The 27,910-nt window shown below is 40.0% G+C and overlaps 2 protein-coding genes and 2 pseudogenes across 2 annotated transcripts; 2 read left to right on the top strand and 2 right to left on the bottom strand.

The window, feature by feature from the left end:
• Positions 1-348: 348 nt before the first annotated feature.
• On the bottom strand, positions 349-2,386 carry LOC128743064 (putative uncharacterized protein DDB_G0291608). The gene is made up of 3 exons (XM_053839581.1): positions 1,939-2,386; positions 1,512-1,773; positions 349-1,033 (listed from the first exon to the last, which is right to left on the bottom strand). The coding sequence occupies exons 1-3, from the start codon at positions 1,953-1,955 to the stop codon at positions 884-886; spliced, it is 429 nt and encodes a 142-aa protein (XP_053695556.1). The 5' UTR covers positions 1,956-2,386; the 3' UTR covers positions 349-883.
• A 3,150-nt stretch (positions 2,387-5,536) lies between these two features.
• LOC128740391 (uncharacterized) lies at positions 5,537-6,907 on the top strand (annotated as a pseudogene).
• A 1,568-nt stretch (positions 6,908-8,475) lies between these two features.
• LOC128740384 (uncharacterized) lies at positions 8,476-10,386 on the bottom strand (annotated as a pseudogene).
• Positions 10,387-13,855: 3,469 nt separating this feature from the next.
• LOC128744555 (DNA topoisomerase 2) lies at positions 13,856-25,991 on the top strand. Its single transcript, XM_053841642.1, has 6 exons — positions 13,856-14,210; positions 20,484-23,040; positions 23,106-24,547; positions 24,611-24,724; positions 24,811-25,122; positions 25,182-25,991. The coding sequence occupies exons 1-6, from the start codon at positions 14,196-14,198 to the stop codon at positions 25,260-25,262; spliced, it is 4,521 nt and encodes a 1,506-aa protein (XP_053697617.1). The 5' UTR covers positions 13,856-14,195; the 3' UTR covers positions 25,263-25,991.
• Positions 25,992-27,910: the final 1,919 nt, after the last annotated feature.

The raw sequence follows: 27,910 nt of genomic DNA, 5'->3' as shown, positions 1-27,910 counted from the left end.
TCTCAGTCTGCAGAGCAGGATACGGGAAAGCACCTTGTAGGCAGAATTGAGCAATGTAATTCCTCGATAGTTTTTACACTCCAGTCGATGTCCGTTTTTGAAAATTGGACAAATGAGGCTATCCCCTTCCTTACATCGTGAAATAGGCAATTATATAGCATTGCTTGGCTGCCACATTTTTGTTTGTCGCATAGGCACTGGGTTCAAAAAGCCAGTGCGGCAGTCTGCTGTACACTGACACTTGCTTGTTTTAATCATTCAAATGATTGAGAAGATTCTCAGAAATTGCTAGACAGTATTCATATTTTCTTTCGTTTCCATTAATAAGATAGCTGCCTTGTCATTCTGAAGTTTTCTGTTTGACCCATGCTGTTTATTACATTTTCAATTCATCCGTAGTTTTATGTTACAAAGAGGCGCTGGGAGTTGAAAAAACTTAAAAAAAACATCTATTTTATTGTTTTGCAGTATTCACAATTACTCATTTTTTGCAATAAAAAGACATTTGTTTGCTTTACCATATCATCTGTTGTACGGGGTATCTTGCAAATAAAGATTCCCACTATTTCTTTTAACGATAATTTTTTGATCTAGAGATAACCTGTTGTTGATTACCAACATAATGTAGCCATTTTGTTCCCCGTTTCCCGCAAGAATAATACCACAATGATTGAAAGCCGTTTTGGCGAAAGAAATGAAACTTTGTGTCGGTTGTAGTATGTTGTTCAAACCCGGTGAAGTATCGCGGGTTTTCGTTTCTGTGTTGTTACTTTTTCTGATAAATCTTTACCATGTTTAATTCTCTCCTTTATGGATTGAGACAGATGCTGTTCGACTTTTTTTTTGCCTCCGGTTTATTGACATGCACTAACGTGTCTCCACTTCACTGATGACCGTGGGTAGAGATGTTGATTTTGTGTACCAACCGTCGACCCCACCATGCTTCCAAATCAAACGGAGTGAATCCGGCCAACCGTGGCTCAGGTACACCCTTGTAGAATACTGGCGGGGTTTGACTTTTGTCTTGCATAATCTGTGGAAAAGAGAAGAAACGTAGCATTGTTATTTGTATACTGGAGTTATTGGTCCATGTCGTAAGACCAATTTCCGTAAAGGTCTTATTCAAAACCAAAATTCTAATAATGAATTAAGCGCAAGTACAGCATTCTCTTAAATGTTATCAGTGTGAAACTTATTTTGGTTATACCATTGGCGCATAAATGCAGTCAATCTATGAAACACTATCTACTAAAAGTATTAGAAATTGGTATATTAGATGTCAAGTTAGCTATTACCACACAAACCATTGGACTAAAATTGAAATAACCAAAGTTTTTTCAAATATTCGCCAATATCTACTAAGCGAGCCATTCTTGGCCGCGATAAACATGTGGATTCTCGCAACTATCGCAAGTACTTGGAGCATTGGTTTGAATACATTAGAGAAAAACCTTAGAAAACAGGTCCTTATTTGAACAAGTCTATAGTATTGGTTCTTTAGGAGAACTTACGCTATTCCATGCCTCATTGATGTATCGTATCAGCTCATCGTGCTGAGAATGCTGGAATTGACCAGGGGACTGCTGCAGCAGCTGCTGTGAGGACTGCTGCTGCTGCTGCTGCAGTTGTTGTTGTTGTTGCTGTTGTTGATGATGCTGATGTGGGCTAGTTTGCTGCTGTTGTTGATGATACGAATGTGTTTGATAACTATCCCGTGGTGGCATTCCTCCAGGCCGCCTCGACATTCCCGGGGACATCATCGGTCCCTGTCGTCTGCATGTACAAAAACAAAAAACATAACCATTTTGTTGTTTCATTCATAAACAAACAATCACGAAAGTAAAATCATATCTTCCCTCTAACTTCAACAAACAATCGAGCTACACATATGCGGAAATGGGGGCATTGGTTTGAATACATTAGAGAAAAACCACTTACCCAATGCTTCGTTCCATATTTTTTCCTAGCAGCGGACAACACAAATAAATGCACTATCGCAAACGCAAATATTACCACGAAATGCAGATGCTATCCAGGATTCGTTTCACGGAATCACAATCCAGTCTCCGTTTTTCGAAAACAACTCAAATCCAGTAGCAAAAAGTTCACTTTTTTGAGTGCAAAAATGAAAATAAAGCCCCCACTGCTAGCGCTTTGACTGGTGGTGGTGGCCTTTCCGAATTACTTTTCTCTTTGTTATGACAGCCAATCGAAAAACTTGTCGTTTATCACTGATTTTTAATGAATGATGGCTTGCTTCACACTAGCGCAGGCAGGCAATCGTGTCGATAGTTGAAAAAAGTGTCCTTTTGTTAATAGAACTACCTATGAGAAAGATTTTTTTCGAACACTGTCACATATACCGTAGCCACTCCACTAGCCCAAACAGTATGCCATATATTGAGTGTTTTGTTTGCACTGGTGTGTATGTACGCTGGTAGAATGGGAAAAGTGATAAAGGAGGAGGGGGAAATTACGAAAACAGCACAGCAAACATCAAATTGCTATAATCAGCTGTCAAAGTCAACAGTAAACAGCCGCCCGTTGATTAAAAATCCGAAAAAACCGCGTTGAAGGCGAAATTAGCATGGCAACAGCGCACGGACCCATGCAGCAGGCCAAAAGTGAAAAAACATTAACCCTCTAAACGGGCAACATTCTATAAAAAACCCTCGCTCGTATCCAGCTTTTTACGAGCCATAATGGCGGACGTGTTCGTAATATTTGAACGGCATTTTTGACATTTCCCTAATACATCGCACGTATTTTTTCCGCACATTCCTTTAGTTTTACCATGAACGCGCGGAAAGAAAATGTGCGGTGTTTTAGGGAAATGTCAAAAATGCCGTACAAATATTACGAACAGGTCCGCCATTATGGCTCGTGAAAAGCTGGATATGGATGACACTTCGTTCAGAATCACCCCAGCAACAGGCAACCATGTTTTCGCCGCCAACATCTCGTGTGTGCGAAAATGAGATAGATCCTAGGATAGATCATTTTGCGATGACGTCATTTTGCCGTCAAATGACACCACTTGGTGGTTTGTTTACATGTTTTTGTCACATCCAGCGGTTTCGATTTGAAATTTCGTGAAGGATTACTGCATCAGGAGCTGTAAAATGCATGTAAGGTACTTTCTCTTAAATAAAAACTATAATTTTTTATCATTATCTGCCGAACAAAGATAGAAAACTCAATTCAAACTTTAACACCATGTAAACAAACCACCAAGTGCTGTCAAAAAAATGCGGTTAGGAGCTCCCGTGTAATGATCTACACTCTTAAATTATTCTACCTGTAAATTAGTCGGATTTAGTTAAAGTAAGGTTGAAACTATTCAAAATGCCCTTAAAGTGTACAAACTCAGATTTTGAGTAGTTTTTCAACCAAAAAATTGGTAGTAGGAACTTAAAATTGCGTTATTTGTCATGGAGAATAATTCAATTATCGGTAGCAAGTAGCCAAAATTGGTTGAAATTTTTACCCAAAGTTTGAGTTTGTACACTTTAAGAGCATTTTGAGTAGTTTCAACCTAGCTTTAACTAAATCCGACATATTTACAGGTAGAATCATTTAAGAGTGTATAGCATATCAGCACTGCGTTTCACTCAACTGCCCGCTTAGGCGCGTCCGGCAGAAATCGAGCAAAAATCTGGCAGCGAAAAACTTTTTCTGCCAGACATTCTGCCAGATTTCTGGCCGCCGTCACCCGTGAAAACCAGGGGGCTGATATGACGTCACATTTTCGTTGCTCACATGAAAAAGGCGGCAAACGCAAAGCGATCTCACAAAACGAATTTAACTAACCATTTTCACAGTTACATGTATTTCGCATCAATTGCCTGCCTAACATTAGCTATGTGATGCTAAAACCTTGGCTAAAATCAAACTAAAACTAAGAAAATTTAACAATTTACACATCCGACTCGGTTGTCAGCTTGAGCCCATCTATGAAGCTGTCAGCTTGGGCCCGCTCTATGTTGGCTACGTTTTTTTGTACAGGTTGGTATTGGAAGTGTCATTCCCGTGGTGAAAACTAGCAGAAATGATACATTCGATTCGGGCAGAAATTTCGCCTTACAGTTTTCTGCCGGATTTCTGTTCGATTTATGCCAGAGGTTTCGAATAAAAAACGGTTTTATACCACTTCTGCTTTCCCTCCTTTTTTGGAGGGTAGCAGCAGCAAATTGTAACAGCAAGAAGCGTGCAATCAACAGGTTAACAATTAAATCATACCTGCTTTGTCATGTTCCATATTATTCTCTTACCTTTTGCCTGAAACTGCAAAACTGATGAACCACTTTTCTCCTGCCTCAAAGTGTCACATTTGACATAAAGAGAATCGAGCGAAAAATGAAGACTAGTTCTGTTCGATTTCTGCCAGGCATCCGACTTTTTCGTAAGCGGGTGCCAGCAATCTGGATTTGGGCCCGCTGTCAAATTTTGAGCCCACACTCAAAAAAATATAAACGTATCCAGCTTTTTACGAGCCATAATGGCGGAAGGCATAATCCGTGTTCGTAATATTTGCACATCCCCCCAGTAAACCATTTGGTTTGTATATCTCGTTTGCAACTGAGATATACGAAATCATATCTCAACGAAAAAGTTATATTTCACGCCATATAAGAACATATATGTACCAAAGTGGAGGCGATATACGTGCGAAAATTTTGACAATTATTTGTAATTCTATTTTGCGTAGTTTTTATAACACGCAACTAAATACTCCTGAATGTATGATTGAGATATAATCAAATATTGCAATCGTCTATACTGCTTTATAATTCACAGTCATTAATTGTATATGAAGACACGCACGACTGCAAAACAACTTATTGTTCAGTTCGATTTGACATACTCTAATCATTATACAATTCCAATGTGAAATTGACATGAAAACGATTTAATGTGAACTTTCTATTACGATTTTGTGTTATCTGGGCCTTTTGACAAGTCATGCGTACGTCAAACGTAACGTCAGATATTGTCAATTGCAAAGAAAATTGTACCATCCAAAGTGCGATATCGCTCATAAAAGTGCTATTTTAGCTTAAATCGTTTCGGTCTCTTCGGCGCACTTATTGCTTGGAAGATAACGAAAAAGTGCGCCGAAGATACCGAAACGATTTAAGCTAAAATAGCACTTTTATGAGCGATATCGCACTTTGGATGGCACAATTTTCCTTGCAATTGACAATACTTTCAGTCTACTGTGTTACCTGACTCACGGCGAATATGCGTTGTGTTCGCGGGATCGTGTTGGTTCGAAAGGTTTCGAAAAATATCGCCCTTGTATCGAAAATATCGTTAATTTTGATCACTAAAAATAACGTACTTAAACGTTATATTTCAAGTGCCAGTTGTACGCAATAATTGGGTCCTAAAATTTGAAATAAAAATAATATTTTATTCGAAAGAACGATAAAGCTCCACGCTGCTAATTGTTCCCGCTGCTGCTGACGATCTTCTGCTGCTGGTTATCCTCCGCTGTTGCAGCTTACTCCTCGACACTTATTGTCAATAACGAGAAATGGAAACAAGATATTCAAAAGCTGACATAAATACTCTCCCTAAAGTGGATTTTTTTATGGTCCAGCATTTCCTCTCTACTAATGATAAGTTTCGAGATGCCAACAAGCGTGGAAAAATTGAAAGGTAAACCGACACTTGTATTCAAGTTATTAATATTGATCTAATAGTTATCTGTACTTAGATCTAATAATCCCGATTATTTGAAGTCAGCTATTGGCAGAGTTCAATACAAAATTGAAAATGGTATTTATACTATCAAAGCCAAAGTCGTTCCGGAACACAAGGTGACCAGCAAGCAATACAGCGTAGTGGCAATCGTCGATACTAAGCTAGAGAAGATAGAAGACGTCTACTGTGAAAGTGAAAGCGATGGTTGCAAAGCGGCAGCTGGTGGCTGTAAACACGCAGTTACATTTTGTTCTTCCTGTACGAGAAGTTTGCATCACCTTCACCAACTGACACTAGCTGTCTATGGAAAGTTCCACAACTGGCGCGTGTCGATGAAAATATCGACAACTTTGATATAAGCAACTGTGCTGTAACTGGTGTGAAAAGAAAAACGGATCCAGAAAGCGGAAGTGGGAGATTTCTTCAAACATTACTTGAAAAGTGCCCTAAGTCACACACAAACACTGCCTTGAAGTACTTCAAACCCACCTATGAAGGTGATGTATGCAGTATGCATAATTTAACGCTGGAGTTGAAATCTAGAAATTCGGCAACTTATAGTTTCAAAAACTTCATTTCTTTTTGTAAAAGTTTAATGACCGAAAAAGCTTGTAATTTTAATGAGATAAACACTAGAGGACAGGATTCGTCGTTGTGGTACCATTTAAAATTTGGCCGAATTACTGCGTCCAAGCTATATGAGTTGTCACGCTGTGCAACTCCCGATGGGTCTCTAGTTCATGCTGTTCTGGGACGCAGCAACAAAACTACAGAAGCTATGGAAAGGGGCCTGTGGCTTGAGAATAAGGTAGTCAATATTATTAAAAAATACTATCCAAATGTGAAAAGATGTGGGCTTTTTCTACATCCTCGATATCCCGCGTTTGGAGCTTCTCCCGACGCAATCAATGCGACAACTGTTTTCGAAATTAAGTGCCCTTTTTAAGAAAGAAAACAAAAAATACTATGTGGAAGATGACGGTAAACTTAAAGATAAAGTATATTCTCAAATCCAGCTGCAAATGGTTATGACGCAAAGAGAAAATGGAGTTCTAGTTCTAGGAGTTCTAGCCGAAATCCAGAGAAACTTGTAGAGTTTTACGAAATTTCTTTTGATGAAACTTACATAACAGAAATAATGAAATCTAGTTTTATGTTTTGGTGTAAGAATATATATCCTAAATTATATGAAAATTTTTGATAGTTGAGCAATAAGAAATGAGAATAAATAAGTAACATCTTCTATCTATATATATATATAAAAGTGAGCGTGACTGTGTTTGTATGTTCGACCATAACTCCGGAACGCCAAGACCGATCTTCACCAAACTTGGTACACATATTCCAAAAAAGAGGGGGGAGAGATTTATAACAGGGGAGAACCCAGATAACACAAAATCGTAATAGAAAGTTCACATTAAATTGTTTTCATGTCAATTTCACATTGGAATTGTATAATGATTAGAGTATGTCAAATCGAAGTGAACAATAAGTTGTTTTGCAGTCGTGCGTGTCTTCATATACAATTCATGACTGTGAATTATAAAGCAGGATAGACAATTGCAATATTTGATTATATCTTTATCGTATATTCAGGAGTATTTAATTGCGTGTTATAAAAACTGCGCAAAATAGAATTACAAATAGTTGTCAAAATTTTCGCACGTATATTGCCTCCACTTTGGTACATATATGTTCTTATATGGCGTGAAATATAACTTTTTCGTTCAGATATGATTTCGTATACCTCAGTTGCAATCGAGATATACAAACCAAATGGTTTACTGGGAAACCCATAACTGTAAAACGCCTGGACGGTTCTTTATCAAACTTGGCACACATGTTCCTTGGCGTAAGGGAATCAGCACTGGGAAGTTGACAAAAGAGGGAAGCCCTAACAAGGGGAAGAGTGATCCACAAAAATAAATAAAAGGGATTGCGTTTCTCTTGCATTTAAACCAATTGTAGTTGTGCAACTGCTTTTGAGAAAAGAGGGGGGTTTCACAGAGGAGCAATATATGTTAAATAAACCTTTGTTTCGTTTCCATTATAGCGATTTTCATTGAGCAAACTGATGCAGAATTAGCTACGTGACAGAAGGGGGAGCTGACTGAGAAGGAACTGACATGTAGGGGGACGAGGAACGTGAGTATGAATGTATGTTCCGCCATAGCTCCGGAACTTCTGGACTATTCTTCATCAAACGTCGTTTATTAAACACATGTTTTATGGCATAAAAGAATCAATACCGGGGGTTGACAAACAAGGGAGACGGTCTCTTACAAGGGGAGAAAAAGGTTCAAATGGATAAAGGGGTGCGTTTCTCTTGCATTTGGAACAATAGCAGTTGTACAAGTTGTTTTATTTCTGAAAGGGGGAATAAAAACGTAAAAAAGGCTTTGTGTCGATTAGGGATTACCGAGAAGAAGAAGATAGATTTACAAGTAGTTGGGGGACAACGTGAGAGGAACTGACAAAGGGACTAGACTTATTCAAATGAAAAAGATGCTTTTCTTTTTTGCATTATGAGTTTTCGTTACAAAAACAGATGTACAAGTGACTGAGTGACATAGGCCCCGAGTGAGATCAGGCAATCAGCTAGCATTGATTATTTATTGAGACACTCTTAAGCTACTTAATTAATTTAGCTTGGAGATTGACTAAACCAGCTACAATAATAACAATATCATCATATTTATCAAATAAGGTGGATGGTAATCCAGCGTGTGGTGCACATATTTTGTACTCTCTGAATCGTCTTATTAAACGTTAAATGTGAATCCTAACGCTAGCTATCTCCTTGGCTAATATTGAATCTTCCTTAGATAATGGTTCATCACCAGACACGCTTGGCGGTCTAATTAGTACTCCCCCAGCATTAGCTATATCTGTTGCTATGTTTTTAAAACCGCGATCAGCTAACACTCCTGCACCTGCCTTTATCATTTTCAAATAACCAGATCGTCGCACAATTTTTTGATCACTGGCACGTCCAGGAAACGCTTTTGAAATAAACGTAACTAATCCACAAGGAGCACAAGATATTAAATACTTCAAAGTATTGCACGATTTATATTGCGAGTATGTCACTGATTGTAAGATAGGACTAGACGGTTTAGTAATTTGTACTTCAAAGCAGTCAATGATGCTTTGTATGGTCGAATATTTGTTAAGAAACGAAACAGGCAAAAAATTTTAATCTCGTTGTCTGCGGGCCAAAAAATTAACTCCTTCATTTCCCTGGCAACTATAGGAACACATGTGCTAAATATTTGACCGACGCGAGCAGCAGTCAATCCTATCGCGTCGCTTAAGATTTCAAAACTTTCATTTAACCTTATTTTTCGAAATACTATAATCAAATCTCTTTCCCTTATACCAGTAGTTTCAGTTAATGCATCTATTACGAAATAGTTATCCTGAGAAATACCTAGATAGTTCATAGACTTCGTTTTAATTGACATTTGAATCTGAGAGTAGAATTCGTTGGAATGACACTCCACTTTGAGCTCATTCATGCTTTCTGTGCTTGGCAAATACACGCTCCCCGCAGAACCAGCTCTTGATTGAAGCGTAGATCCAGCTGAACTTTGGACCCATGAATTCGGTGTAGACGAAACAGCTTTGTACGATATCATTGTGTGCAGGGTCTGAGTTCCCCTATTTTCCATTGAAACACTACCGATGCGGATGATTGAACCAATGAATCGGTTATAACACTTCGGTCTGTCATAATCTGCTTTGAACTTTTTTGAACGTTGTCTCTCGAACTGATGTCCACCAACTTGGATCCTGTAATTTCAAACATTAAATAAACTCATAGTACGATGTAGTAATTGGCTTCCGTACTTTTATGATACTGCGTGTACCCTAATTGTTTCACGTTTTCGTCTGATATAACGGGGTTGGTGCAACACGGCATGGATCTTGACCCTGTTGAGCTTTTAAAAATCTTCAATGGATCCTCCTCGCTACGAAGAAATGAATACCGGCCATTGGGAAATTCCAGTGGTAAGTTTTTATGTGGCAGAATGTCTGGATATAACAAAAAGCGTTGGCGACTTGGTTGGCGAGGATTCTCATATTTTACATTAATTATTCGATAATCACTTGGCTGAAATTAAGAAGAGCGGTATTTTTCTGTATTTGTCACAGCTTCAAACAAATAGCAAACACTTACCTCGAAATGATTTTCACAAACGAAAAGACTTTTGGTTTCAAACAATTTTGGCATTGGATTTTCCACGTAAATGCCGCACCGATGTAACCATAATCTTCGAGCATCTAAATCTTTAGGAACCAAAAAAAAAATGTAAACTACCCAGGTAACCAATAAGCATTAAAATAAGCAGTAAATCAGTCGTTTATTAGCATCCCTGGCGTTTTATACTGCAGGTTGTTGTTTATCAGCTTTTTGACTGCATAACTGTTGTAAATTGGCATCCACAATTCTATCTAAACTCTTCTTGTTGGTAACTAGCTGCAAATAAGCATTGTCAGCACTATAAGAGGGCTAGCAGTAAAGTAGCCGCATATTTTGCCAAAATAGCATTTAAGTAGCATTTAAGGCAACTTAAATGCTTATTGGCTTGCTTTTAAATTGCATTGGAAATGCTTATTGGTTACCTGGGTAGGGGAATGTTTTTGATGCCGATTGCATTCTTTTACAATGCATGCCATTTCCGTACACTTTTTTCCGACAACACACCATCACATGAACGTAGAACGTAGATAAGCAAAACGAATTCCGTGACATTTGAGGGTAAACTATGGTTTCTCCTTATAATGCGTGTTGTATTGGCACAAATACACATTATTATAGTTGACTTATATAAAGTTGCCTAAAATAATATTTTTGTGTAAAATTTCAGAAAACAAAAAAAATCAATTTTTAACGAAAATAAGCCAAAAATATAAAATTTAATATAGAAATATGTGTTTCTAGCCCTAACTGTATGGATACAAACCAAAAACGAGATAGGGCTTTAGGACCCAATTTACAACAGTTATGCAGTCAAAAAGCTGATAAACAACAACCTGCAGTATAAAACGCCAAGGATGCTAATAAACGACTGATTTACTGCTTATTTTAATGCTTATTGGTTACCTGGGCAGTTTTACCACAGAGAACAGACATCCAAGCGAAATGTCCCTACTTGGATAAAACTTATGTCAAATTAGTTGGGAAACTATAGTGATGATGTCGCTGAAGGCGCATAAAATTCTACACTAAACTCACAACAGCTAGCTTCTGGCGCTAGCATAACGCTTATTGTCCATATATACTAGCGCCAGAAGAGCCAAAGGTTGTCAGTGTGCAAATCAAAAGAATCATTTAGTTGGGAAACTATAGTGGTGGTGACGCTAGCATATTAGGTGATTTTAATTTGAAATTTTATCCAAGAATTCCCAAAAAATTTGTTCCTGAATGGATGTCTGTTCTCTGTGGTTTTACATCAATGAAAATGCCTTTACTGTATCAAAATCGATGTTTTCCAAGTTTTTCGTGTTGCTATCGTGCTCCAAAGGTGATTGGTTTGGGTGTTCGGTAATACCGGGCAAGTCAGGTTTTTGTTTTACACACGATCTGGAATTTTAATCGACCAAGAAATAGAAAATTTAATTATTACAGTTTAATAATCTAATAAACTATACTTACCCACGGCCAACGTTTTTTGCTGAAGATGAATGCTCATTTCCCAATGCAGTTCGGCGTGCTTGAGTCGCTGAAATACTTGGATCATCTGCGTGGTTCAAAAACAATGTAGGTATCCAGTTTATCTCACGGATAGCGCAAGGTGGAGCTGGTTTTCCTTTGAAGTTCAACATTTATAAAATAAGCAAAGTGTTTTATTTTTTATCTAAGAGAAACAGCAAATACCTGTTACAAAACGACGTCCGCACACAAAACTACGGTTAATACATTTCACGTTGATCGAAACAGCTGTCCTCCACAGCTCTCGTCGCAATGAATCGCGATACGTGGCAATTGCCGGAAAACGATGAAAACTAGTTTTCACTTCACCGTACCTTGCACCACATGTTTTAACACAGCACTTAACAGGCATATCTTTAAATATATGCGAAATTTCAACAAAATCACTGATGCTTAACAAGTGTTTTTGTTTTGCTGCTAGAGCTAGACTGCTAGACTGAAAGTATCTGACGTTACGTTTGACGTACGCATGACTTGTCAAAAGGGATGTGCAAATATTACGAACACGGATTATGCCTAGAGAACCTTAGAGAGTCGCCATCTGAAACAAATAATCACAGAGAACAGACATTTATGTTCATATAAAATTTCTTTCAAATGATGTGTAAAACTTTTAACAATACACTAGCGACATCTCTCTTAGGGTGCACCAAATAAACGACATCCATGTTGCCATGATCAATATATTTTTCTGCTATATTCTACATATTCGAGTTACTGGCAACTGCAATGCCAGTTACCGTAACAACGACTTGATTTTGTTTATTGAATTTTAATAAATAATATTCAACGACGGTTGAAAACGTTTGATCCTAAATCCTAAAAATTTCTTGGCAAGGAGTCTCGTGTTATATGGTAATTCTGTCGAGGTATGTAATGAATTATATTTTGAAAAAGAAAATAGAAAAATCTATCAAGCAGGTCTCTTTCTACAAACATACAGGCACTACATACGGCGGATTGATGCTTCTTTGTCAACCGCATGCCGAGGATAGCCAAATTCCACAATTTCATCGGACCAACAAGTATAACAGACCGTTTATTAATGAAAACGGTATCGAAGTTGAGTGAAAGCTTCCCAAGTTTTACTGATAAATGTAAAAGTCTCAAAGAGTGCGGTATTTCGAGTTTTTCTTTTTGTGCAACCATCCTTTTTGCATTCCACCCTCGATCGATCTATTATTTAGTTAAACATCGGCAGATCAATAGTGACGGCACCAGAACTAACTATTTTGGCTTCGAGAATTCTAATCGTCCTCTTGCAGATATTCGATTGTTTTTGTTTTAAGTTTGATAGAAGCAAATTGCGTAAACAATATGCAGGTTACTGTGGCAACTGTAAAATGTTTTAGTGAAAATGCGTTGATTGCTTTAACATACATTGACGACGGTAACTAAGCAAAACACTTTCCCTCTTAGTGATGTGAGCGCCTCTTAACAGGTGGATTACCACTTACTTACAAAATGGCGGTTTCAGATTTTACACATCGCGCGAGACTAAGATGAATGTCTGTTCTCTGTGAAATAATCTAGCAACAATGCAGCTGCGTATGTCAGTGTTGCCGCACGCGCAGATTATTCTGTGATCAACAGGCATTTGGAATAAAAAACTTTTATAAAATCTGGATATGTAATTCCTTTTCATGATAATTTTACCACAGTTAATGGTCGTACCGTAAATAGTTATGCTGCTGTTGTCTGTTATTGCCAATTCTTTTGAGAACCAGCGATTTAAATTAAAGATTTCGAGTTTCTCGATGCTACATATAATAATAACATCCTCAAGGAACCTTCCTCTGAAGCGTTTATCTTTGATAATTCATAAAAAGCTGCTAAAAGTTTAGAAAAGTCTACTCAAAAAATGTTCTTGATTTGAGATGGCGTCTCTCTATGTTTAACAGGCTCTCTAGTCGTTTCTCTTTTCAAGGCTTTCTAATCGGTGTTTTGACAAGTCTCCTGTTCGATTGGACTTACTTTTGACAACTGATTCTGTTCGATTGGAATTTTCGGTTTAAGATGGTGACTCTCTAAGGCTATCTAATTATGCCTTCCGCCATTATGGCTCGTAAAAAGCTGGATATCTTTAAAGATTTTTATCAAATTACTGACAAAGAAAATGTTTTAAATGCGAGTATTGATCTATGAAGGAGTTCAAATATTCGTAACGATATTATTGAAAATTAAACGTAAAGATTTATCGTCACAAAGCTTTATTTTTGCATAAAGAACTACATACAAAGAAATTTCACGAGTGGTTGATAATATTTATTTAAACCGGCAACGTTATGACAGATTAGTTGCTGCATGGGCTGTTGAGAAAATTTGAATGGCATTCCAGCCGCCGGTGATTCCGTTAGCCGCTCGCCTGACGATTGATCGCCGCTTCTCGAATCAACTCATTTTGCTTGGAGACGGACAACTGCAAACAGTGCGCGAGTTTTGCTCTCGTATCTTTTAATGGCGGTCTTTTGAGTGGAAACCGGACGCTCTCTTTGGATTTTTGCTTACTACTGGGCTGTTCAGCCACTGTCGCGTTTGTCTCGTCTATGCAGTGAAAATAAGAACATTTTTCTTGTGAAAGTTGGTGCGTATTAAGCGTCTTTTTACAGTTTTTTGATAGTGCAAAATCCTCTTAACCAATTGGTGGAAGATTTTTAGTGCTAGCAATCAATCTGCAAGTGGAACAGCGGTATTGCGAAAAGGGAATTCAGAATCGCCTTGAAGTAGAATTTTCCGAGCTCTAATTCGATATCGCAAACTGTTAAATAACAACATGAGCGACATTAGGGTAAGTACAAACGAATGTTTTCCCGTTATATTCCTTCATTTGATTAGAAGGGTTGAAAATAAAAGCTTACTAACAAGCGACCGGAACAGACAACGAGCCGGCGGATGGTGGGAGAGGAAAGAGAAAATTGCATCTTTATGTGTTGCACTGCACTAACGATGCAGCTCACCTTACCTCTGAACGCCCAGCTGCTATACCTTAACCTGGCTCAAAAATATGCATCGGTTTTGCAGAGTTCAATTTTCCGAACGCTAGCGCTTGTATCGTGATATTATGTTCGGTTTGAATGAATGGTGTAATTCATAACATGAAAAATTAGCTTTGTTTTCTATACCTAGTCAGTAAAAATTCGCACTTAGCCATTATGTTTTGCAGCGGTCAAGAGTAAAAATGCAACCTCCCAGCTAAACTTTTCCGTCTGCGGCGGAATTTTTCAAATGCCGCCATTTTTGTTCCATTTGCTTCCTTCGCCCAATTCCCACCCCGAGATCAACACTCGCCGATTGCCTTGCTCACTGGATAGTTGGGTAGTTTCTTGCCCTTTTGCCTACCCTACTTGATGCTGATCGAAGCTTCTTGGAGCGTGGGCTTATGCTTCTTTCTTTGTTTCGGTGCGACAGCCGTGCTGCCAACTTTGCTTTCGGAATTCAGTCACATCGTAGTTAAAATTTGTTTAAATTTTATTTAGAAAAACGTGTCTTTTACGATTTTGAGTAAAAACTGCCGGCGTGTCGCTACCTGCTGTGATGGTGAAAAAACGAGAACAAATGACAGATGCGGTACATTTCATAAAAAGTAAATTTCAGTAAATTTAATTTTTAACTAGTTTTCGATTGAAAACTTTTCTAAATTTTTATCAGGTTTTGTAAGAAATTGCTATAAACACTCAATTAGTCAATTGAAAGAGCATAAATTTGAAGAATACTGTAAAAGTTGGTGTGGCGACTTAGCTAATCGCACACAGCAGTGGTCCTAAATCGGTTTTTGCATATTATTGGAATGTTTTTCTACTTTGCAAAATCCTCATGCTTGTTTTGTATCGGTTCAGGTATCTAGAGATTCGAACATCTTTCAGTCTTAGCGAACCATGTTGCTCCGGCACTACATGAAAACATGAATGCTCTTTTAGGTTATCCTGTATCTTGCTTGCAATAGCCTGATTTCTATTCATTTCACAAAAAAAAGTTTTACCACTTGAACACGTCGATTTTTATAATTTAACGTAATATGTAACCTACCTTTTGTCGCACAAATGAATATGAATATATGGTACTACCACCTGCCTTAGCAGAACATCCGTTCATAGCAATGAGCCTATCATGTCAAAAAGAGTTGAACATATTCAACGATTGGTCATGCTTCCCAACTCTTGTATGAAGGGCCAAAAGGAAATTGGTCGATAAGCAACATCACTTACACGTACCAGGGATTTAGAGAATCTCCTTCCAAGGGCTAAGTCACCTGAGTCAATCGTTGAATAAACCGTCTTAATGCAGAATGACTCCAGCAGGTGGGGAGAAAAGCCCGCTCATTATCCATGATGTGTTGTTAATCGGGCCAAGATTAACCCTAGAAAGTTGACTGTTTCACTCTCCCTAGGCCCACCGCTTCAAACAAGTGCTCTGATGGTCCCTCCCTCTTCCCGATTCTAGTTTATTTATGAAATGTGGTATATATGGGTAAAAATAGAACAATCTCACCAGCAGTCCTTCGAAAGGAATAGAGTTGCGTCCTTTTAGTTTCCATAAATGCTTCTGACAATTAATTTAATTTTTCTTCTGGTATCCAATATCCATGTGCAGTATTAACACTCGTATTGGCCAAAGTTTTCACTATAAAGCAGTAAATGCTTCATAAGCTAAAACGACAAAAATAATTAAAATAACTTATATTATGCTTACCAGATCGTGTGGCTCCACCGTCTGCCCAAAACCTCGATTATGAGATCAGGCAGCCGGGAACCACACAGTATCGCACCTCCTAGCTTATGGCCACGTGGAGGCGCTAGGTAGGGGCTTGGGATAGCTAGAGCTATATTGGACGCTCCTCATTTGCCTTCCCCATTTCATACCCACCTACCTTTTGTCGCACAAATATACAAAAACATTATTACGTAATAAACCCACTAGCAATAAATTTAGGTTACAAAGGGAATCAAAACAAACCACACAAAAACTTCAAACCCGAGTTGAGGTTAGGCGCGTTGCAAAGGCTTATTATACCAGATTGCATTTAAGCTAAGCAAAAGTAACATAGTTGCATCTCATTGAGTTACATGGCGTACATCCGATTCGGTCTCAATTGGACGCGAGGCGACGCAGGCGGGATACAGCTAGTAAATCTATATTTTTCTGTATAAGCATTTCTCGAAAAAAAACAAGCGAATCTTCCGAGTAGTATACGTGATATGCGCTATCGTTCATGCTGTAATTAGTGCGACGAGGTAGCAATCTCAACATTGCATTGTTCCGCAGCGCCCATGGTTGAACAGTTGTTAGTATGTCCCAACAGCATCCAGGAGAAGCAATTCTCTACTGTTTGCTATCCGCAATAAACAGTGCTCTGGAGGTAGCCCAACGAACACGCAGAGGTTCCAGATCGATCAGTTGACAGCGGTTTTGATAGCTAGGAAGACGGAACGGGTGCCTCCATCGCAGCTTTCACAAAACGAATCTAAGAAATCGACGCTGAACGGACAATTCAATTCTCTCAGCGCTGTTGTAGTCAGGATTCCAATTCTCGTTCAACTCCATCATTGGGTATGACCGGTTCGTAAACTGTGTACAGTAGTAATCGGGGCTTGCCACAAAAGACGATCACTAAGACTGTTGCACAGCGATTTGAGGCAGTAGGTATATTTCAGAAAAATGTTTCGCGATAAAGCCTAAAGACCTTAAGATTTTGGCGACAATATACGAGATATGATGCTTGTACGTTAATAGCGAATCTAAGATAACACCCAGGTCTATGATATACGTAAAACGTTCAATTACTGTGCCTTCATAACTCAACAAAACAGAAACAGATTTTTCTTTCGGGAAAATGTGGTTGCTGAGAACTTTTCACTATCATACAGTTCACGCCGCACCAAGTGGCAAAGGCCTCGAGTTTTGTAGAAATATATAACTGATTAATTATCAAATTATCTCGCAGCTCCAGTAAGGCAGCACGAACTGAATTTATAGTAATATAATAAACAAATATTCTGCCAACTAAACTGAGATATATAGGAAAACCTACTTATCATTTATTATTTATTCAGTTTGTGCTCCTCCGAAGCAGCGCAAGCATCAAACAGCGTTGGTGTGATCGAGAAAGATGGCATTTTGAAAATCTTAAATATTTCTTAAATAACATTACAACATAGTTTTTCGAATACATTATTGTGTGTAAAACCCGTACCTGATATGACATGTCCCTACAGTTGAGTATCCAAAACCATCTAGTAAAAGTGCACTCGCATTGAAAATTTTGCATCGTCTTTTGCTCTCTTTAGTGCGCTGGCTTGGTCATAAGCAGAAACAGAGTCTACCACGAATTCGAGGACCTATTCCTGGTTATCTAGATATTTCAAGGTATTAAACGCAGCACCTCATGCTCAAAAACTCCAGACGCTTGTCGATCACTTTCTTTCAGCATGAAATTCCTATTCGTAGTTGTAATTCTTTGTTTGATTTCGAGGCATACTTCATTGATGTAAACAATAATAATAAACAATTTTGAGTAGTAAATTTGAGAGCGTATCCCCTTGCATAAATCCATCCAACATCAGGAGTCCTCATCCACTATTCGTTCGTATGCTTGAGTCGTTCTTGTTTTCGAAGCTACCTGTGAAATGTCGAGTGAAGATTGAAACGGAATCCTGAATCTTTTCGGACATATGTCAACGAGTAACGGAGGAGAGATGACGCTGTATCCTCGGTTATGTTCCTGGGCAGGGATGGAAGATTAGTGATTTTGATAAAATCTGAGTTATCGCCACACGCACAGATCACGATCCGTACAGATCATGACAAACAGTGAATCTTTAGCGTTGATCACAAGATTTTGTTCTCCAGTCACAGCAGTCGATCACAGTGTTACATCTTACCTAGCTGCGAGAAAAAAGGTCACACATGTTGTATGTATTGTGATTCATACGATGCACACAGCCAATCGTCTGTATCTGTTATATTTCTCAACGCAATCATGCAATGAACTTGATCTGACATGAGGTTTGTCATAATCTATTCGGATCGCCACAAAGTGTTTGTCGCTTACAAGTAGTGATGTCAATGAATCTGAATCTGATCGCTTCTATGATCTTGATCGCAAGGAGCGATTTTTTTCCATCCCTGTTCCTGGGTGATAAAATTGATTCCTTGGCCGCCGTGAAGTGGATGCCTTCTCGATTCGATGGACCAATCGGTATACCCCACCACCTGGTTTCCTAAAAAATGCATCCTCATTCTTGCTACTTCAACGAGCCATCTTTTCAACTTATCCATCAACTCAGGTGTCTTTCCTTTACCATAGAAATCGGCATATGTACATGTTTCCCGTGCATAAAAAGGGAAACAGGAAAAACGTAAATAATTATAGAGGAATCTGCTCTGAATTCGATTTTAAATTTTTTCGAGCTTTACGCCTAAACGTTCCACGACTACCAATCTTTTGACTCACACATCCTACGTGATAAATAGCTTCGATGACCTCTTCGATAGTCGCAAACAGATGTTATTTACACTGATCTTTCCGCAGCTTACTATAAATTGAACCATCAAAATACCATTACCAAACTGAATAACCTTGGAATATGTTGTCCGTTGCTGCGTTGGTTTCGTTCACGCCTATTAGATCGCCACCTAAAAGTGAATACTAGGTGAGGTGAGTCTCAGGATCGTTCACTGCTTATTCAGGAATCCCACAAGACAGTCATCTCGGCCCTTTAATATTTCGTATCTACTCCAATGATGTCAACCACCCGCCTAAAGGTCGACGACTCTTGTTTACAGACGACCTCAAGTTGGACTCAAAAGTATAAAAACTCAACGTCGAGCGCGACAACTGCGCAATAGCAGATACCCGTCCTCTTACGCTAGATTGCCACCTCGGCTGTCTTAGTGGCATCCACCGTAGATTTGCCTTTTCGAAAGCCGAATTGGTTCCTTGACAGACCGTTTGTACTGTTTGTGCCCTCAGTGTACTGTACGAGCCTGTTAAGGATAACCCTTTTCAGAACCTTGCCGGCAGTATTGAGCAGACAGATTAGCCTATATGACGAGGGGATACCCGAAGGTTTTCCCGGCATCGGTAATAGGACCTGGTTCTGTCGCTTCCATCTGTCCGGAAAATGGCCATTTTCCAGGAATCTACTCATTACTGCCCGGGATAATTCGGGAGCCTGTAAAATAGCCGCTTTGCGAAATGATGTGGCGACAACAATATGCTGCAAACCCCAACAAGTGTGAAGACAGCCCATTTACGACTACAGACTGTCAAATATGCCACTATGTCGCGAAAACTGCGGATCTAGGTACACTAGTCGACTCTAAGCTTAGTTTCAAACAGCGCATCTCGTTTATCGTGTACAAAGCTTGCAGAAAACTTGGGTTCATTATGCGCATCGGCAAGAACTTCAATTATGTTGACTGCTTGATAGCTATTGTGCATTAGTCCAATCTAGAATATTAAGCTCCAGTTTGGAGTCCATACTATCAAAATGGAGTTAGCCGAATCGAGTCAGTGCAGCGGAGATTCATTCGTTTTGCTCTTCGGAGACCTTTGTGGAATAATCTTTTGTAACTACCAAGCAACGAGCAACGCTATACACTCATTGACCTAGACTCACTGCATATTCATCCTGATGTGAATAGAGCGATAATTGTCTCCGATTTGTTGACCTGGCGAGCGGATTGCCCGTCTATACTGGAAAGCCTTGACATATACGTTTGGAGTCGTACCTTACGCAATAGCCCCTTTCTATCCCGTGCTGCATCGACGGAATGACTACAGTACTTTTGGTACGGTTACTGGTCTACAACCGCCATTCTAACTGTTTTCGTTCCAGCTTCGACTTTGACGTCAACCGAAAAGCGCTTTTTAGCCATAGTACGGAATTTGTAGGTTAAGTCTGTAAATTGGGCCACAAGGCCTGTTAATATTTTGTCTACAAACAAATAAACAAATTTTACGATTTTCAAAAAGAAGTCACCTTTAATGCAATTACATGATTTTCCTATTATGTACCTCGTATTTCACTGACTTTATTTTTGTTTTTTTATTTATCTACAGGCAGCGTTCGCTGCTCAACAGAATGGCGGCGGGGCAGGAGCCGTTACTCAAAGCCCGAAGATCGGTGGCAAATCGATCGAGAAGATTTACCAGAAGAAATCGCAACTGGAGCATATCCTGCTACGTCCGGATACCTACATCGGTTCAGTGGAACAGCTGAAGGAAACCATGTGGGTGTACGATGCGGAAGCTAATAAGATGGTTCAGCGAGAAATCACTTTTGTCCCGGGTCTGTACAAGATTTTTGACGAAATCTTGGTCAATGCAGCCGATAACAAGCAGCGGGATGCAAAAATGAATGCGATCAAGGTGGAGATCAATCAGGAGACCAATACGATCTCGATTTGGAACAATGGTCAGGGTATTCCGGTGGTGATGCACAAGGAGGAAAAAATGTATGTGCCTACCATGATTTTTGGTCATCTCCTAACATCCTCTAACTACAACGATGAGGAGGAGAAAGTCACTGGTGGCAGAAACGGCTATGGAGCAAAGTTGTGTAACATCTTCAGTACTAAGTTTACGGTAGAAACGGCGACCAGGCAATACAAAAAATGTTTCAGACAAAGCTGGGGTGACAACATGAGCAAGGCTACCGAACCGAAGATCAAGGAAGATTATACTGGAGAAGACTACACCAAGATTACATTCAGTCCGGATTTGAAAAAGTTTAAAATGGAAAAATTGGATGACGATATTGTGGGTTTGCTGTCGCGTCGTGCGTTCGATGTGGCAGCATCAACGCGTGGTGTCAGTGTTTTCTTGAACGGAAAGAAACTTCCGGTGAAATCTTTCAAAGACTACATCGATCTGTATATTAAGGATCAACAGGACGAGATCGGTGGCGCTGTAAAGATTTGCTACGAAAATGTGAATGAAAGATGGGAAGTCGCAGTAACTCTGTCGGATAAAGGCTTCCAGCAAGTTTCATTCGTAAATTCGATCGCCACAACCAAAGGTGGTCGTCACGTTGACTATGTAACGGATATGATTGTCAAGCAGCTGATTGAGGTACTGAAGAAAAAGAACAAAGGAGGTATCAACATCAAGCCATTCCAAGTTAAGAATCATATGTGGGTCTTTATCAATTGTCTGATTGTCAATCCGACCTTCGATTCACAGACGAAGGAAAATATGACGTTGCAAAGTAAGAGTTTTGGTTCCAAATGTGCTCTATCGGAGAAGTTTATCACTACTATTTCCAAGAGCGGAATCGTCGAATCTGTCCTGCAATGGGCCAAATTCAAAGCGCAAACGGAACTGAGTAAGACTTCTGGTTCTAAAAAGTCTAAAATTAAGGGTGTTCCCAAGCTGGAAGATGCTAACGATGCTGGTTCGAAAAATTCACTTAATTGTACACTTATTCTTACCGAGGGAGATTCAGCTAAAACTTTGGCTGTTTCGGGTCTGGGCGTGGTCGGTCGTGATACCTATGGAGTATTCCCACTTCGTGGTAAATTGCTCAACGTACGAGAAGCTACTCATAAGCAGATTCTGGAGAATGCTGAAATTAACAATCTCATCAAGATCATAGGTCTGCAGTACAAAAAGAAGTACCTTACGATTGACGATTTAAAAACTCTTCGCTACGGTAAGGTGATGATCATGACAGATCAAGATCAGGATGGTTCCCATATCAAAGGTCTGCTAATCAATTTCATCCATACAAACTGGCCGGAATTGCTGCGTCTGCCATTCCTTGAGGAGTTTATCACGCCAATCGTAAAAGCCAGCAAGAAAAACGGTGAAGAACTATCATTCTTCTCGCTGCCGGAATTTGAAGAATGGAAAAGCGAAACGGCCAATGCTCATACTTATAATATCAAATACTATAAGGGTTTGGGTACTTCAACCTCTAAGGAGGCGAAGGAATACTTCCAGAATATGGAACGCCATCGGATTCTTTTTAAGTATGATAACAGCTCCGACGATGATGCAATTACTATGGCGTTCTCCAAGAAGTGCGTTGACCAGCGTAAGGAATGGCTTACGACCCATATGGAAGAGAACCGCCATCGTAAGCAAGTTGGCCTCCCTGAACGCTATCTGTACACTAAAACCACCAAAGCTATCACCTACAAGGAATTTGTCAATCTGGAATTGGTACTGTTCTCCAACTCGGACAATGTTCGTTCTATCCCTTGTATGGTGGATGGATTGAAACCAGGTCAACGCAAAGTTATGTTTACCTGCTTCAAACGAAATGACAAACGTGAAGTAAAGGTAGCCCAGTTGGCTGGATCCGTTGCCGAACAGTCCGCTTACCATCACGGTGAACAGTCGCTGTGCTCGACCATTGTAAATTTGGCACAGAACTTTGTGGGCAGCAATAATATCAATCTGCTATACCCCGGTGGTCAATTTGGTACTCGTCTGTGCGGTGGCAAAGATAGCGCTAGTCCGCGTTATATTTTCACAATGATGTCACAACTAACGAGACTTATTTTCCACCCGTTGGATGACCCACTGCTTGAGGTACAGTACGAAGATAATCAGAAAATTGAACCGCTTTGGTACCTACCGATTATTCCTATGGTGCTGGTAAATGGAAGTGAAGGTGAAGAAGACACTTATATTCTCTTGGTGGTGATTGTTTTAAAGTTAATATGTTTTATCTTACAGGTATTGGCACCGGTTGGTCAACCAAAATTCCGAACCACAATCCGCGTGATCTGATCGCCAACATTCGCCGTGTGCTCAACGGTGATGAGCCGAAAATTGTACACCCTTGGTACAAGAATTTCCGAGGAACCATAGAAGCTGTTGGACACCAGCGGTATCTAGCTGTTGGTAATGTGTCTCTTCTGGATAATCAGAAGATTGAAATATCTGAACTGCCCATCGGTACCTGGACTCAGACGTACAAAGAAAATGTATTGGAACCGTTGTTGCATGGTTCAGACAAGCAAAAGGCTGTCATCACTGATTATAAGGAGTACAATACCGATACAACTATCCGGTTTGTGATTTCATTCCTTCCTGGAGAATACGATAAGCTTTACGCGGAGGACGGCGGTTTCCATAGAGTGTTTAAACTCACCAGTTCTATTCCAACGTCTAGTATGCACGCGTTCGACGATAAAAACTATTTGAAACGGTACGACCATGCCAACGATATTTTCAATGAATATTACAAACTGCGTTTGGAATACTATGGCAAGCGTAAAGCATATTTAGAGGGAATGTTACAGGCCGAAGCTGACCGACTTACCGATCAGGCACGTTTCATTGTAGAGAAATGCGACCGCACATTGGTGGTGGAGAACAAGAAACGTAAAGTGATGATTGATGAGCTGATCAAGCGAGGTTACCGGCCAGATCCGGTCAAGGAGTGGAAACGCAATGTTGCCAAAGAGGAGGAAGAAGCAGAGGAGCCTGCTGAAGACGAAGAAGAAGCTGAAGACGTTAAACCTGGAAAGTCTTCCAAAAAGCCTGTTGATCCGGAGAAAGCTTTCCAGAAGCTAACAGATGTTAAGAAATATGACTATCTGCTCGGAATGTCTATGTGGATGCTGACAGATGAAAGGAAGAACGAGTTATTGAAGCAGCGCGATACTAAGCTTGCCGAGTTGGCTGCCTTGAAACACAAAACCAAAGAGGTTTTGTGGATAGATGATTTGGATGCACTTTCGAAGAAACTGGACGAGGTAGAGGAAAAGGAAAGGTTAGATGCCATCAACACCGAAAAGAAACTGAAGAGCGGAGCGCCCAAAGCAGGTGGTGGTCGAATCAAGTCTTCCGGAAAGAAGGCAGCAATCGATGAAACGAAACCTAGCGAAATTGGCGAGGAAGTGAAGTTCAAGCTTACGGATGAGCTGATTAAAAAGTACGAAAAAGCCGCCGCTATTAGCACGGGAGCACCAAGGGTGAAAAAAGAGAAAAAAGAACCTGGCGAGGGTGGAGCAGAAGACGAGTTTGATGCATTGGTTGAGGGCAAAAAACCAAAAGTGAAGAAAGAACCGAAGGCACCCAAAGAACCAAAGGTTAAAAAAGAAAAGAAAGAGAAAGACGGCCTGAAACAGCCAAAGTTGAACTTTGCTGGAAAAGGAGCTGGTAAAGGAAGGGTAAGTTAATGGGTTGTTGTCACTCTTAGCCTAACTTTTGAGCTATTTTATTTTGTTCGACAGAAAAAGAAGAACTCTGATGATGAGGATACGGGTCTTTCGGATAACAGTGATGACTTCGGAGCGGCCGTTAATGTTCCCACTCGCGAAAAAACTGAAAGGCGAGCAGCTTCTAAGGTAAGCAACTGCTAATAATAAATTATGTATCACTGGTGACCCAGAACTCGGCTGAAATGACAACAATATTTTTCTCATTTTACCAGAAAATAAATTATTCATTCAACGACGACGAAGATGATAATTTTGATAAATCGGACGATGAAATGTTCGATAACAATCCGGAGAAACGATATGCTAATGAACAGCCGGTCACTACCGGTGGTCTAGAGGATGACAGCTTTTGTGAGCCAGAAGAGGATGTGATTAACTTGGATGCTACTCCGGCGAAGCCCAAAAAACCCGCTGCAAAGCGAAAACTTGGTCCGAAGAGTGACGCTGCCGCCAAGGTACCAGCTGCGAAACGCGGACGCAAGAAAGACAGTACGGGCAGTAGCGACGAAGATAAACCGAAGAAGGTAAGCTTAAATCTATACTTAACTGATTATTAGAAATTACTAACTCGGTTATTTTGCAGAAACCCAAAAAGAAGGCTATTGTTGAATCCGAGCAGAGTGAATCGGACTATCAGATCGATTCAGACTCCGATTTTGCGTAATTGTAGTTATAAGCGTATCACTGTGTAACATTTTCTAAACACCTACTAAATGGCAGGTTTCGCACAAACTTCGGATTACAGCAACCGAAGTTCGTGTGTAAAAAAATGTTTAGAGAGCTAATTTTATGAAATCTGTCGTATTTGTTTCCGTAAGAAAACAGCAAAAAAATGTCGGAATGTGAAATCGAAACCATTTGCTTTGACATCGAAAACACAATTGCTGTAAAATCTGATGTTATTGTTTAACATTATCGGTAACTCTATCTTTAAACAGAAACAAACAAGTTTTTATGACAGTAGACATGTAACTTATTAATATGAAACACTAGATTGTAGATGTATTCACCCACGCATTAAAGATAAGTAATTTATACATTCACTTGTACAATTTGTTTTTCAATCAAGAAACTATCTGCTGTCTGAAAATTAGAAATTATGTGAACTTTTTTGTGTAGATGTATGCGTGTGCGAAAGGTTTTGACAAAAATGTTCTGTACAAGCATTTATTGTTGTATGAAACGAAGGAAACATTGGTTACGAAATTGATAAATCGACAAAATTATGCCTATTTTTCAATTTAAAAAAGAGACATCATTTCTAGTTGCACTGACATATGCGCATCGAGTGTGTTTGACCAAAAAAGAATGTATGTTAAAATTATTGTATTTCTGCTGTACCGTTTCATTTTGCATGAAAAGGAAATTTTTTTTAACATTTTTCAATTAAAATCTGTAGATATCACTACAATTGTATTTTTATTCACTCTATTATATCACATCTCTAAACTTACTCTTAGCCGAGGGGATGCGCTCTGCTATCCCTTGCATTATATTTGACAGAAGATAATATCGTGCTTCCAAGCTGTCAAATTCCAATGCAGTACCATAGCGTGAAAAAAAAAGAAAAAAAGCAAAACATTGAGTTGGGCGGTTCAATGTTGACTTACTGTTTTCGTTTATAGAGCATTCCCTTAGTTAGCCCATAGAAACCCAAACCAATGATGCAAATCGAGCGATGTCTATTCACGCGAGCGAGTATAAGAAGCACAGCACCCAACGCATACGCCACTGCCGTGCGCAAACATTCCGTACTACCTACAGACTCGCGAACGCAGCTTCGTAGCGTCTTTTTACATAGCTCGCTGACGAGGCGAACAACTCGTGAGCAGCCGGCTGCCAGTGAGAGCTAGTGGCGCACTGGGATACAAATTTCGCATTAATTTTCCTTTTTCTTCTTAATCTTACGTCCACGATTCTACACGCGGGTGCGAGTCCGAGCCCTCGCGAGTGATCGGAATCAGATGTTCGGGCTACAATGACGAGCGAGAGCGACGACCGTGGCTGCTAGCTAAATATACACTTGGAAAGACAAAGCCATGGGTATAAACGTTCTGTTGAGAACATGACCCTTCTTTATCGACACACTTCGCAGCCGGCTATTAGAGTACTGTTAGGACAGGCTACATGGCCAGTTACGGGGCTAGTGCAACGATCCTACTGACTATAGCAGCATCGCCTAGTCGAGATTCGAACATACGATGACTGGCTTGTTAGACCAGCATCGTACCTCGAAATCAACTAAGCGACCACTTGGAAAGTCGCAGTACATGAATGAATAAGAGCGAGAATTCGAAAGTGATGCTTATGCCAGCATGATCGTTAGAACGAGCACGCGTGTGGGAAAATTAGACCGCACCAGTATGGGCTTCGAACCACTGATAAGAAGCTTCACCTAAGACCCCTTCAATATCGAGAAATGCACCGAATGCTAAGTAGAATTCGATCCAGATGCCTGGGGTGGTGCTTATCAGGTTGTGATGAAAAAGATGATTGGTGCATCTATTCTGCTGAAAACCTGCCCACAAAAACTGAAACTCATCGTGGAAGTGCTATTCCCGCAACACAATTCAGCGAGGTGGCCTCCGACCCCGTATAGTCAAGCGAATGACACCCTCATTCTGGTCACGAATGAGGAGCTCAGCCTGTGCAAGCCGGCCATCCATTCCCTGATATGTTTAGAAAGACACTCCAGACAGATTGAAAATTCAACGACTGTGACTGCTACCGAAGCCGGGAAACCACCAGGGGATCCCTCATCGTACAGATCGATTTGCCTACTTGACAAATTACGCAAGTTACTAGAGCGAGTAATCCTAAACAGGCTAACGCCTGTTGTGAAAGGTGTTACTTGGCTGGCAGGGGTGTGGACGCAGTTTGGATTTTTAAGGGAAAGTCCACTGTCAATGCCATGAAGTCCGTTATAGAGAGGGCCGAGAAGCCTATGAGACAGTAGAGGCAGGGGGCAAGTGAGGTATGTATCGTGCCATTGTCACAATCGATGTCAAAAGCATCTTAAACATCGCCGCTTGCATTATGTTTGTATGCCAGAAGGGCAATGGGTTAAAAGGCCACTGCAACAGTCTTAATGATCGTCTTTTGTGGCAGACCCCGTTTGCTGTACACAGTTTACGGATCGTTCATACCCATTGATGGAGTTGAGCGGAATAGTTGAAATCCTGTGCCCCAATTCGGTACTACATGGTTTATAAAGCCAATGACCGTGCTGGGATTTAGGCTCCATAACTGATATGAAGTAAGAAGGAAACTTTCTAAGAAGTTGTGCCTTGATAATGCAAGAGCTCCGCAATA

This window comes from Sabethes cyaneus, chromosome 3 (assembly GCF_943734655.1).
Source record: "Sabethes cyaneus chromosome 3, idSabCyanKW18_F2, whole genome shotgun sequence".
NCBI lineage: Eukaryota > Metazoa > Arthropoda > Insecta > Diptera > Culicidae > Sabethes > Sabethes cyaneus.
Note: the sequence above shows the minus strand (reverse complement) of the source record. Positions and strands in the feature narration are given on the sequence as shown.

Coding starts and splice junctions, on each gene's coding strand:
- LOC128743064 (XM_053839581.1), bottom strand. Junction 1,034..1,511: donor TCAATGAGGCATGGAATAGC/GTAAGTTCTCCT, acceptor TCTTTTCCACAG/ATTATGCAAGACAAAAGTCA.
- LOC128744555 (XM_053841642.1), top strand. Junction 24,548..24,610: donor AAGGAGCTGGTAAAGGAAGG/GTAAGTTAATGG, acceptor TTTGTTCGACAG/AAAAAGAAGAACTCTGATGA. Junction 24,725..24,810: donor AAAGGCGAGCAGCTTCTAAG/GTAAGCAACTGC, acceptor TCATTTTACCAG/AAAATAAATTATTCATTCAA.